The sequence below is a fragment of the Tachysurus vachellii genome, chromosome 26 (genome assembly GCF_030014155.1).
Source record: "Tachysurus vachellii isolate PV-2020 chromosome 26, HZAU_Pvac_v1, whole genome shotgun sequence".
NCBI lineage: Eukaryota > Metazoa > Chordata > Actinopteri > Siluriformes > Bagridae > Tachysurus > Tachysurus vachellii.
This window is the reverse complement of record NC_083485.1, coordinates 3160660-3173159: the sequence shown is the minus strand read 5'-3', so window position 1 is coordinate 3173159 and position 12500 is coordinate 3160660. Positions and strand designations below refer to the sequence as shown.

Sequence of the window (12500 nt, the reverse complement as noted above, 5' to 3'; positions counted from 1 at the left end):
AATAGAAAGGAATAGAAAAGATTTTTTTTTTTATTGTAACAGAATAAATTAGAGTTTTATCATAACAATGTTAAAAAAAACATTGAGTTGGATCAGAATATAATATTACTGAAGAATGGAGTTAAGAATAGAGTTTTATCAGCGTAGAGCAGAACACTATAGAAAAGAATAGAACTGTACCAGAATATAATATTTTAGTATGAAGTTTATAGAATAGAGTAGAGGAAAGTAAAATGGAATTTTATCCCAAAATGGTTTAGATTTTTATTAGAATTATACTAGAATAGAATTTTACTCATGTTATTTTTATCAGTTTAGAAATTTCTACCATTTCTTCCAAGAACTCATCGTTGGTAGTGAGCAGATGGGAAATACACACGAATGGAATTATTCAGAAGTGCAGGGCAGTCGCTAATGTCTGCAGAAAACGTCCCCGGATTTGTCTCACTAGGCTTTTTTTAATTAAGTTGCTAAAGGGTTCTGAAGTCACCATATCTCTCGTGACCAAATCTGTCCTCTTAATAGAATTTTTACAATCTGCTTTTTCAATGAAGTAAAACTGAAAGTTTTCTTCGCATTAACGGGGAGCAGTACGGTTCTCGCTGCAAGTGCATTTGAAACTTAGCCAAACAGACGCAACGTTTCAGCTACATCAGTGTCCTCGGCGACCATTACGTGTAACACACAGGAGCCGTAATGCAGCCCGGTCAGAGCCGAGTCTCTTTATTAGGACATAACTGAGAATGATGGTCCAAATCCACAGCTGGGGTCAAAACTGAGGCAAAGGCAGCCGGGTCGGACCCACAAATCCCCCTGATTATTTTACAACAGGATATGATCCAGTCAAATACTAAAAAAAAAAAACAAATGTACTCAAGCTTCAGCACATCGATGTCATGCGATCTGTTTGTTTTAAAACGGTCCCTTCCGCCTGCGTTGTCTGTCGCTCGTGCCTGTACGGCTCTGACGTTTTTCACTAGGTCTTTATTTGATATTTTACAGAGCGATACTCTTAAAGCACCAGACGCTTCCGTTCGCTCTCAATGAGTAACACAAAACACACTGCAGACACCCACACACACACACCTACATACATCCACTCTTCCTTGCTTTTTTCTCTTCCGCTGTATCATTCTCTTTTTTTTTTTTTTTTTTTTTGTGCCCACGGTCCGTAGCTTTCTATTAGCATGGCTGAGGAGGAGGCCAAGATCTGCAGTAACCCCCTCCTTCCTATACACACTCATACATCACTATCAGGCTCGAACACTCACACACATATGTTCTCTGAGAAATGCTGCAGCCTTACTCACACATCCGTACCTCAGGGAGACGACGCATGTACCGGTATGTTATGAGGCCAAGCATGGTGTGTGTGTGTGTGTGTGTGTGTGTGTGTGTGTGTGTGTGCATGCATGCAGTGCTTCATTCTTCATTATAGTGCAGCTGTCATGACAGGATCCAGGATAAGCAGCCTGACGCAAGAGCAGGGTTTATTTAAACAAAAAGGAACTAAACATTTTTTTTTTAACAAAGTCCAGAATCCCTAATCCAAAATCAGTGGCCACTTTTATGTTATAGATGACTTTGTAGGTATAACATGACTGGGTGTATGTTATCATCTATTGCAATGGACAATTTTAGCCCCTGTCTACACCATCCAAAAATGGAAAGGGTCAGGCTACAGTCAGTAATTGTACACCTACAACGTGACCTATATGTGTGGTCGGCTGGGAAAACCCTTCGCTGTGGCTGAATTCTGGAAAACAGCCAATAACAAACCCAATAATATACACTGGTCGGCAGTATGTGGACACCTGACCATCACACACCCGTATGTGGTTCTTTCCCAAACCGTTGCCACAAGGTTGAAGCAAACAGTTGTATAAAATGTTTTAGTACTTTGTCATTTGTGTACAATTTCCCTTCATTTGGAACCAAACCTGTTCCAGCATGACAATGCCCCTGTGCACAAAGCCCCTGAGCCCCAAAAGCACAGGGTGTGTTCATTTTGAAGTAGAAGACTATGTTCCTACACAGATTACCTGACAAAAATTTCGGATGAAATGGAGCACCGAAGGGGGGGGCACGGTGGCTTAGTGGTTAGCACGTTCGCCTCACACCTCCAGGGTTGGGGGTTCGATTCCCGCCTCCACCTTGTGTGTGTGGAGTTTGCATGTTCTCCCCGTGCCTTGGGGGTTTCCTCCGGGTACTCCGGTTTCCTCCCCCGGTCCAAAGACATGCATGGTAGGTTGATTGACATCTCTGGTAAATTGTCCGTAGTGTGTGAGTGTGTGAGTGAATGAGAGTGTGTGTGCCCTGAGATGGGTTGGCACTCCGTCCAGGGTGTATCCTGCCTTGATGCCCGATGAGTTCGGAGGTAGTTCGGGTAAGCGGTAGAAAATGAATGAATGAATGAATGAATGGAGCACCGAATCCACCCCAAACGTCTCCACCTGACATACAATGCTCTTATAGTCACAGTCACGTTCCATTGGAAAGCCTTGTCTGAAGAATGGAGGTTAATATAACAGTAAAAAAGGGATTAAGTCTGAAAGGGAATGATTAACAAGCACATATTAGTGTTTAGTCAGGTGACCATAAATGTTATCTGTTCTATTTAGTTTTATGCTGAAACACCATGGAAATATTTTTAATGAGCTTTGAATTAATGCCAGTCACATTTCTTTACTCTGTTAGTAAAACTGTCTGTCAAAGTATCCACTATATTCCTGTGCTCAAATCTGATTGGTCAGAAGATGTGGCTTAATTTTCCCAAACATAAACCACAGGTTTTGAACGTGTTCAAGGATTTCCCAGGCCTCCACACACTCATGTTTGTTAGTTCTTGGAATCTTTAAATCCTCACCTGAACAAAAAGGAGCCACATGCTGATTTTTGAAATAAATTATAGAAATTCTGATGCAGTTATAACAGTTCGGTCACATTACGACTTATTTTACAGCTGAGGTGTTTCAGCATGTTGAACACACACGCACACACTATCACACACACGCGTGCTATCACGCGTGTGTGTGTCATTATTTGCTTTTGTCTATTGCATGATAATGAAGCTTGTGTGGGCTTATGTATATGAGTGTGTGTGTGTGTGTGTGTGTGTGTGTTTTAAAGTCAGCACTGACGTGTGTTGAGTGTCAGTGAGTGGGCTAAAGTATGAAGAAAAGTGTTTAGATGCAGACACACACACACATACACACACACACACACACACACACACACACACACACACAGAGTCAGTGACTGAAAACCTTCAGTTCAGATGTGCAGCTTGGCAGATGAGAGAGAGAGAGAGAGAGAGAGAGAGAGAGAAAGAGATAGATGGAGAGAGAGAGAGAGAGAGAGAGAGAGATGGAGAGGGAAGCGGGAGGCAGACAGTGTTGCTAGGAGACCACACACGGTGTCTGTGGTGAGAGACTCGATTTCACATCACACCGCCATTCCTACACACACCCCTCCCTCTCTCTCTCTCTCTCTCTCTCTCCCTCTCTCTCTCTCTCTCTCTCTCTCTCTCTCTCTCTCTCTCTCTCTCTCTCTCTCTCTCTCTCTCTCTCTCTCTGTCTATATATATATACATACATCTCTCTCTCACTCTCTCTCTCTTTCGCTGTCTCGCTCTCAGACTCAATCCTTGTCTCTTTTTTCCTCTCAGCCTCTTGTTATCACGTCTTCTTCATACCTCTCTGTCTTTCCCTCCTTCTCAGTGTGCATCTATTAACATGCATTTCTCCTCCTCACCCATCATGGATTCCCCTCTTCTCTCTCACTCTTATTCGTTCTGCGCCCTCCATCTCTCCTGTCTCCAGTGGTGTTCTCTCTCTCTCTCTCTCTCTCTCTCTCTCTCTCTCTCTCTCTCTGTTGTCTCTATCACTCCACTTTTGTTTCCTCTCAGCTTCTTTCTACCTCTCTGTACATCTCTCCAGACCTCTCTCTCTCTCTCTCTCTCTCTCTCTCTCTCTCTCTCTCTCTCTCTCTCTCTCTCTGCATGCTGTCACTCTGCGCTGTACTGTTTTCCCACTCCAGACTGACAGTAGACCAGTCGCCACGACAACAGCCAGGTGCAGTGTGAAAGCATATGACAGGGATCTCTCTCTCTCTCTCTCTCTCTGTCTCTCTCTCTCTTTCACACACACACACACACAGACACACACAAAGACACACACACACACACAAACACACACACACACACACACACAGACACACACACAAACACACACACACAAACACACACACACACACACAGACACACACACACACACACACACAAACACACACACACAAACACGCACGCACACACACACACACACACACACACATACACACACGCACACACACCTGGTGGCTTTTTACAAAGAGTCAGAAATCCCCGTTCCAAATCCCCCAAATCCTCCAAATGAACAGATCAAAGATCATTAAAAGTCAATAATGAGGAAATGTCCAGTGTGTGTTTACGGGTGTAAAATGGTTCCTGTTTGCTCACCACTTATTTTAATAGCTATCCACTGAAAGTTCAGACTTTGATACTGTATATTTCATTTCCATATGTTTCAGATCGCTGAAATGACCCTAGTGCAGTCCATATCTCTGAAGTCATAACTTTTTTCATATCTCTGTCCTTTAAGCCATAAAAACTGCAATTTTCACTCTTAAAATTTTGCAATCTTAAGTGTTTGTCTGTTGTCTCTCTGGGGGTAACTCTCAGTACTTCCTTATCATAAAGCAGAACATTTTTATGAGACTAAGAACCCTGTAATTATCCTAGGAATCATTAAAAAGCTTACCAAGTACCAAGACTAGCCAAGGTTAGCAAAATTTTTATTCACCAGCCAGGTTTTAGGTGTTGAGAAAAAATTAATTACCATTCATTTGGAGTTTGGAGCACACATTTACACAGAAAATGCACACATTTTGTTCTTCTCTGGATCTTGTAGGGTTTATTCGATAGTTACAAGCTTTCAGCTTCCTGAAACTGCTTTACTTACTGATAAAGAAACCCTCCATGGTAGGAATTTTACACAATTGAGGGTTAAGGGCCTTGCTTAGGGGCCCAGAATTGGTGGCTTGGTGGACCTGGGCTTGAAACTCACAGCTTTCCAATCGAGTCCAAAACATTACCCAATAAGCTACCACACTTGCTTTGATTGAGCTTGAGCATGATGTGTATGGAATAAGGTCAGGAGTTTATGGTTGTATAGGACATTGTGACATTTCTTGATCTTCTTCTAGTCACACGCTGATTTGCATCTCATGCAAATCGAGTCACTTCACCTACTTTTACTTTCCACACAATCCACCAAGAATGTAGTCAACATCGGAGATAAACTTCAGGAGAAGGTAGCGGTCAAAGAAGTACAACAAGTAAACAACTATTAACTGTGAGTTAAAAAATATTTACTAGAATGTACTATAATATATACACTAAACTCCTCCACTGTGCTGTATTTTGCTATTACAACCACTTTATCCTGTTCCATGTGCTACTGCATGGTACAGTCAATATAATATACGTTTAAGTATTTTGCTTTTTATGATACTGTAGAATTTTTTAATTTAAGTTACGATTCTCTAAAGTAAACAAGCTCGAGTTGTTTTTAAGACTTTTATATTTGAGTGTTTTGCATTTTATTAGTTGTAGAGTGTTTCTGCATGTGAAATTTGTGCAAATATTGGAATATTCGGAGTACAAAACAGAGGGGCACGGTGGCTTAATGGTTAGCACGTTCGCCTCACACCTCCAGGGTTGGGGGTTCGATTCCCGCCTCCACCTTGTGTGTGTGGAGTTTGCATGTTCTCCCCGTGCCTCGGGGGTTTCCTCCGGGTACTCCGGTTACCTCCCCCGGTTAAAAAGACATGCAAGGTAGGTTGATTGGCATCTCTGGAAAATTGTCCCTAGTGTGTGATTGCGTGATTGCATGAGTGAATGAGTGTGTGTGTGTGTGTGTGTGTGCCCTGCGATGGGTTGGCACTCCATCCAGGGTGTATCCTGCCTTGATGCCCAATGACGCCTGAGATAGGCACAGGCTCCCCGTGACCCGAGGTAGTTCGGATAAGCGGTAGAAGATGAATGAATGAATGAGTACAAAACAACTCGACTGATATTAATCCACTCGTAAAGGTTCTTAATGTTTCTAAACTGAAGCCTACAAGAGCATCTTATCAGAATCCAAGTAGATCCTTTTTTCACTTCCAGAAACCATTCATTTTCTCATTTTTTATAACCTGACAGATATTTAGATGTTAAGAAGGAAATAAGGACTGGTAAATTAAAGTTTGGACCATGTAACAATGAATAAAATTAGACTCTTACCATTTGAATGGCTGTAGCTGGAACCCTTACTTATAGGGATGGTAGAGGAGGTGGCACGGCTTCATAGCAGATTCGATTCTGAGCTTGTGGAGTTTCGCATGTTCTCCCCTTGTCCACATGCGGTCTTTTGGTTTCCTCCCATCTCCATAAATCATGCCAGAAGATGGATTCTAATTGCACTATATTTGTGTGTGCATGATATTCCTAACTCACACCCAGTTTCCTAGGGCAGGTTTGGGATCAACAGAAATCTTGCTTAGGTCAATGAAAGAAGGAATCCAAAAAAGGTCCAGAGATATTTCAGTGTTTCATATGTACATTATGCTGTAACTGCTTGTGAGTCATATCTAACTAACATCCTTGCATGTGTGCATGAATATTGGACCAATACTGGACTGTTTATAAGGTGTGATAGGCCCAGGGATGTGTTTTGATTAAATGTGTGAGTGGGCAATGCATATATCTACATCTGTGTGTGTGTAGGAGTTTGTGTGTGTGTGTGTGTGTGTGTGTGTGTGTGTGTGTGTGAGAGAGAGAGAGTGTTGGTCGGGTGGGGGGGCATTTGAGAGAGAGAAAGAGAAAGTGAGAATGTGTATAATACCTTGTGCATTTGTACAGATTTATTCTCCACCATTCACTCCCCTAACCATACACTCATAAGTCGTGGGTATTGTGTGTGTTTGAGTGTGTGTTGGTGTCTGCCCTGTCGTTATAATTGCACTCCGCGTAACTGTAATTGCTGAGTTGTCTGCTCCAAGGAAGAATAGTAGATGAATACAGTGTGGCTGAAAGCAGCAGTGATGTACTGAGACCGGTGCAGAGAGAGGATGTGAATGGCTACAGAGAGTAGTAGTCTTAAGGAAACATCAACAAACGATATTCTATATATCAGGCTAACCATTGAACATTACATCACAAGTCACCTCTTGTGTCTTTTACGTTACAATACAGAACTCTACAACAAAGAGCTTCTAGCTATTATGATGGACATTTTAATGTGTTTAGCATCTAACATGTTTGTACTGACTGACTAACTGTTAGAATGGTAACATTGACGTATCTGCACCATTGGTGATATAAACCTAAAACAAACAAAACAAAATGCACAGACGAGTTGCAAGGACTGCAAAAATCATTCCGTAGCCCTACCTAGTCTTATAGAGTATCTGTCTTTAAAGTAACTAGATTTCAGCATTTGGTAAAATAGTGCATCTCATTGTTGAATAGTGCATCTCAAGTCGTGAATTTCTAAGTTTTATAGAATAATAGATCTCTGTGTGTAGTAGATTTTTGGTAGAGTTGTGGCTCTCTGTGTTTGGTAGAGTAGTAGATCTCGATGTTTGGTTGAGTAGTAGATCTCGATGTTTGGTAGAGTAGTAGATCTCGATGATTGGTGGAGTAGTAGATCTCGATGTTTGGTAGAGTAGTAGATCTCAATGTTTGGTAGAGTAGTAGATCTCTATGTTTGGTAGAGTAGTAGATCACTTTGTTTAGTAGAGTGGTGGATCTCTATGTATGTTTGGTAGAGTAGTAGATCTCGATGATTGGTATAGTAGATCTCGATGTTTGGTAGTGTAGTAGATCTCTTTGTTTAGTAGAGTGGTGGATCTCTATGTATGTTTGAGTAGTAGATTTTTGATAGAGATGTGGCTCTCTGTGTTTGGTAGAGTAGTAGATCTCTTTGTTTAGTAGAGTAGTGGATCTCTATGTTTGGTAGAGTAGTAGATATCGATGTTTGATAGAGTAGTAGATCTCTATGTTTGGTAGAGTAGTAGATCTCTTTGTTTAGTAGAGTAGTGGATCTCTATGTATGCTTGAGATTTTTGGTAGTGAGTTGTGGCTCTCTGTGTTTGGTAAAGCAGTAGATCGCAGTGGTTGGTAAAATAGTAGATCTCTCTTGCATCCTCTGGGATCTCAGTGGATCTCTAGTCTACTTCTCTATTATTGAAGACTTCTGTAAAACAAACAGCTAGTAATCTGTCTTAAAAAAACAACATATGAATAGTGCACTTTTGTTACATCCCTATATATTATAAAAATCATTAGACAAAGTTATAAGGTATCAAATTTACGGTGCCCATATAAGTGTATTATGAGTGTATTTTATTTATTTATTTATTTTTGCATGTTCGTGTAGGCTATATTAATAGGTCTTTGGTACAATATTAGATCTTTATATCTGGTACAAACGCAAAGCCTTTGGTAACTTTTTTTAATTTGGTACCGTGATACAATGATACTGTGATACAGTAACATTGTGGTGTTGCTTGTTATCCTTGTCACAACTCTGATCTGACCCAGTTTCCAGTATTTTGACTCGCAGAAAAATTTCAATGAATTCTTATGTAAATATTTTTTTCTCTCTTACTGCTTTAGTTGTGGGACATAAACCTATGGGGCTATACATATCTCCTCCAGAGTTTATATATGCACACACATTTTCACACACAATCAGCAACTCTCTGGTCTTACAACACCACCACCACCACCACCCCTCCTTCCAGAATAGCACAGCAGCTGACAGCAGTGTCCTTCTCAGCCAATCAGAGCTCTTGCTTTCACTTGTTATTGCTCAAACTCTTCGCACTCTGTACCATATCTGCCTCACAACAAGGCTCTCTCTCTCTTTTTCTCTCTCTCTCTCTTTCTCTCTCTCTTTCTCTCTGAGCTCCAACTGACAGGCCGCATTAGGAACTACAGATTCAGACAGGCACAGCAAGGGCAGCCCCAGAAACCCTCAGCCAACCCTCCTTGCTCAGATATTCTGCTTTTTCTTTAAGAGAAATAAAGATGGAGAGAGACAGAGAGAAAAGGAGTCAGGCAGCAAGTAAGTGAACAAGAGAGGAAGGGCAGAGATAGAAGATAAACATGAGCATCTCTCTGATTGAGATGGAGATGGAGATATAAGGAAATTATGGAGATCTAGAACAGTGATGGAGATGATGACAGGGATCAGGATACAGTGCAATAGTGATGGAGAGCTAGAGCAGTAATGATGGAAACAGGGATATACAGTGACAGTAACGGAGATGCGGATAGAAATGTAGAGCAGTTAGGATGGAAATGAGGATATACTGTAGAGTAGTATATCCTGGTTAGGATCCATGTTTTGAATGTGTAGCTTAACATCTAATGTAGCTATCTAGTGATCAGGACTGAGTCAGAGTCAGAACCACAGCCTGAGTGTGATGTAAATATAGTTCAGTGATGCTTGAAATATGATGTGTTAATGATAAGGACAGCCATAATTACGAAGGTCTGGGGCAATAATGATGAAAATAGTGCTACAAACACTTCCATGTAAAGAAAACTGTCATTTGAGACACTGTAGTATTAGCCACTATATTGTAGATTTATTATTAAGCTAGATATTATATTCCAGTCTGTTTGAATCGTATACATTGTTATGAGAAACGGAATTTCCTGCATATGGTGCATTTTGGCGTATACTGGTTTTGTGCACCGTTGTCGTTTTTGGTCCCTTACCAAGTTTAAGGTTACTGATGGTGCTTAAATCTGTTTGGCTTATGCGTGGGTGAATAAGGCCCTACTGTTCAGCACTTCGCTGTGGAGAACGTTCGGTGACTCACACATTGGCTTCATTCAGCGATGCTACCTACATGTCCTCGACGTTCAGGAAAAAGTTCGAAATTACATTGTGTAATATTTCTGCACGATGACTGCTGACCTTTCTTGCACGTCTTCCCAGCCTTTTCTTTTGGGAAACGCTTCAGGATGATGAGGTTCAAGACCACAAGACAAAGAACTATTTTTTTCCCCCTTATGCACTGTCTCTTATTATTCCTATTGATTTCTGAGCTCTACAGAGAACTCAGATTGACTGACGGCTGTTATTCCGTTCTTGCGCTGACCCCGAGCAATTTATTATGTGCGGTTAAAGACTGCAAATACTTTGCATATGTCTGTATGTCTTTTGTTTAATTCTTAGTATTGCTGTTGATCTTTATCCCACTCACTACAGCGAATTTTTCATATGTGAAAATTTGGCTGGTGAAGCAGCACTGTTTTTGATCCACGCACGCATTCAAAATTGGACTCCGGATCACGGTATATAACGAATGACTAATCACATGACGTGTTTACTTCCTGTGAGAATAACGGTTATGCAAAGGCACTAATCATCGTTTTATCATCTTCAGAGCTGTTGATCTCTGACTGCATAATACTTCTGTTAATCAACACGATGTTTTCTTGTTTTGGGTTTTTTTTTTTGCAGGGTCTTGGAATAAGTTCATATTTAAAGGATTATTTAAATATGACAAAAATTATATAATTACATAATTTCTATGCTTATCAGCCAAGACTTCACTGGTGTCTATATTAGAAAGACAGCATTAATATAAAGCTGCAATTTCTACCCAGAAGGGCGATCCGTCCTGCTGTACTTCCGTCCAATCAGAATCGAGAATTTAACAAGCAGTGGTTATATGTACAACGTCGCCATCTAAATGCTAAATTTCTTTAATATTCTTTGTCTCTCTAACAGGTAACTGAGGTGGGGCAAGTTGCACGTAACCCCCCTTCCTCTGCCTCTCCTTGGTCTTCTATACCATGAACTCTGGCTCTGCCCAGGATGTGGCGGTGGAGCATTTCCTGCGTGACATAGAAAGGCGGGGCCAGCGGTTGCACTGTGCTGTGATTGGCTGTGCGGAGGCGCCTACCCGTGGCGACATGAACCTGCTGTACCGGAAGAGTCGACTGGATTGGAGACACCGAGATCAGGAGGGCAAGAAGAGGTGAAAAGTCCAAATCTAAATAGATTCAGGGAGGAAAAAATATGTTGAACTGAAGGGAAAAGAAGAAGAGCTTGTCTTTCATGTTTCACGCCAGGCCTCTGAATTGTATCCTGCTTCCACGCAGGAGAGATAGCGAGAGAAGAAAGTGTAGGAGTATGGCCTATATTCCAGGGACAAACTGGCCCTTTGGTGTCCCAGTAGATCACAAATGCACTCACATACGCACACAAAATGCTTGTGTTCACATACTCATACACACATAGTCTCTTACACACAAGCCTTACAAGTGTTACAGCTTTTTTTTTGGTATAAATATGCACTTGTAGCAACCAAGCATAAAGTAAAGAACAGTTAAGTAGTTCTTCACAAAGGTGCGCTTGTTCCGTCATATTTACCCCCAGCAGGAAAAGGTTATTAGCAGAAGACAATTTGTAAAACAAATGTTTACGGTAAGGTCAAATGACTGGGGGATTTAAATGAGCAATGAGCAAGTTAGCAACGGCAACATCCTGCTTAGCTTTGTGCTCAAAACTTGGCCAAAGAATCTTATTATAATAGATGTCTAATATTTTCACCCAGAAATAAGTCCATATCAGTCTGTTACTTAGCTCAGTGGTCAAGACTAGCTGTATCGCTTAGATTAGGCTAAATATATTAATTAATAATTAGTGAATTTTTACCCTTGTTTCCCGTAACAACTTTATGTCGTCCTTCCTAATCAATTCATTAATAGATTCATTATTGGAGTCTGTTATTGGTTTGTGTTAAGTGTTGTATTATTTCACTCTGATTAAGCTAACGCTTATAGGTGAGGATTAACAGTGATCGTTTGTGTTCATGCTGCTGGTTACTTCTATAGTGTTTGTGTGTGTGTGTGTGTGTGTGTGTGTGTGTGTGTGTGAGCTGTGTGTGGGAGAGAGCTCACATCCCATCCTGACCTCAAAAAACAGGCCCGCTTTTAGCTGCCTCTGGTGAAACCTCTCACATACACACACACACACACACACACACACATGCACTTGACACACAAAGTATACTTCTAAATGAGCTCTTTGATGCATGCTTGGGAGCACAGCATCTATTCACACATACTCTCTGTCTCTGACTCTCCCACTCCACACAATTACACACACACACACACACACACACACACACACACACACACACACGCTGATATGCATAGGCCTGGTAACCCCTTATACAACCACACACTACCTTTGCCTCTTTCTATCTCACACACACACACACACACACACACTACAGGAAACAGGCTGTTCACCCATTCTCTCAGCCTCCCACTCCTCCTCCACTCAGTCATTCCATCCTCCTCCGTCTGGCTGCTGAATTTAATCAGTACCATTTCACCCATTCATCTATTTGTATAGTAGTACGTCCATCTACTTCTTCATTTCTTTAGCCAT

General features: G+C 41.3%; 1 protein-coding gene across 2 annotated transcripts in view; it reads left to right on the top strand.

Annotated features, from left to right (window-relative positions):
• Nucleotides 1-12500, top strand: part of LOC132841160 (neuronal tyrosine-phosphorylated phosphoinositide-3-kinase adapter 1) — a 37119-nt gene that overhangs the window by 9248 nt on the left and 15371 nt on the right. For both annotated transcript variants that reach the window (XM_060863386.1, XM_060863387.1), the window contains exon 2: nt 10830-11079. In XM_060863386.1, the coding sequence (XP_060719369.1) occupies nt 10895-11079 (185 nt within the window). In that variant the 5' untranslated portion in view covers nt 10830-10894. The remainder of the gene's footprint in view (nt 1-10829; nt 11080-12500) is intronic.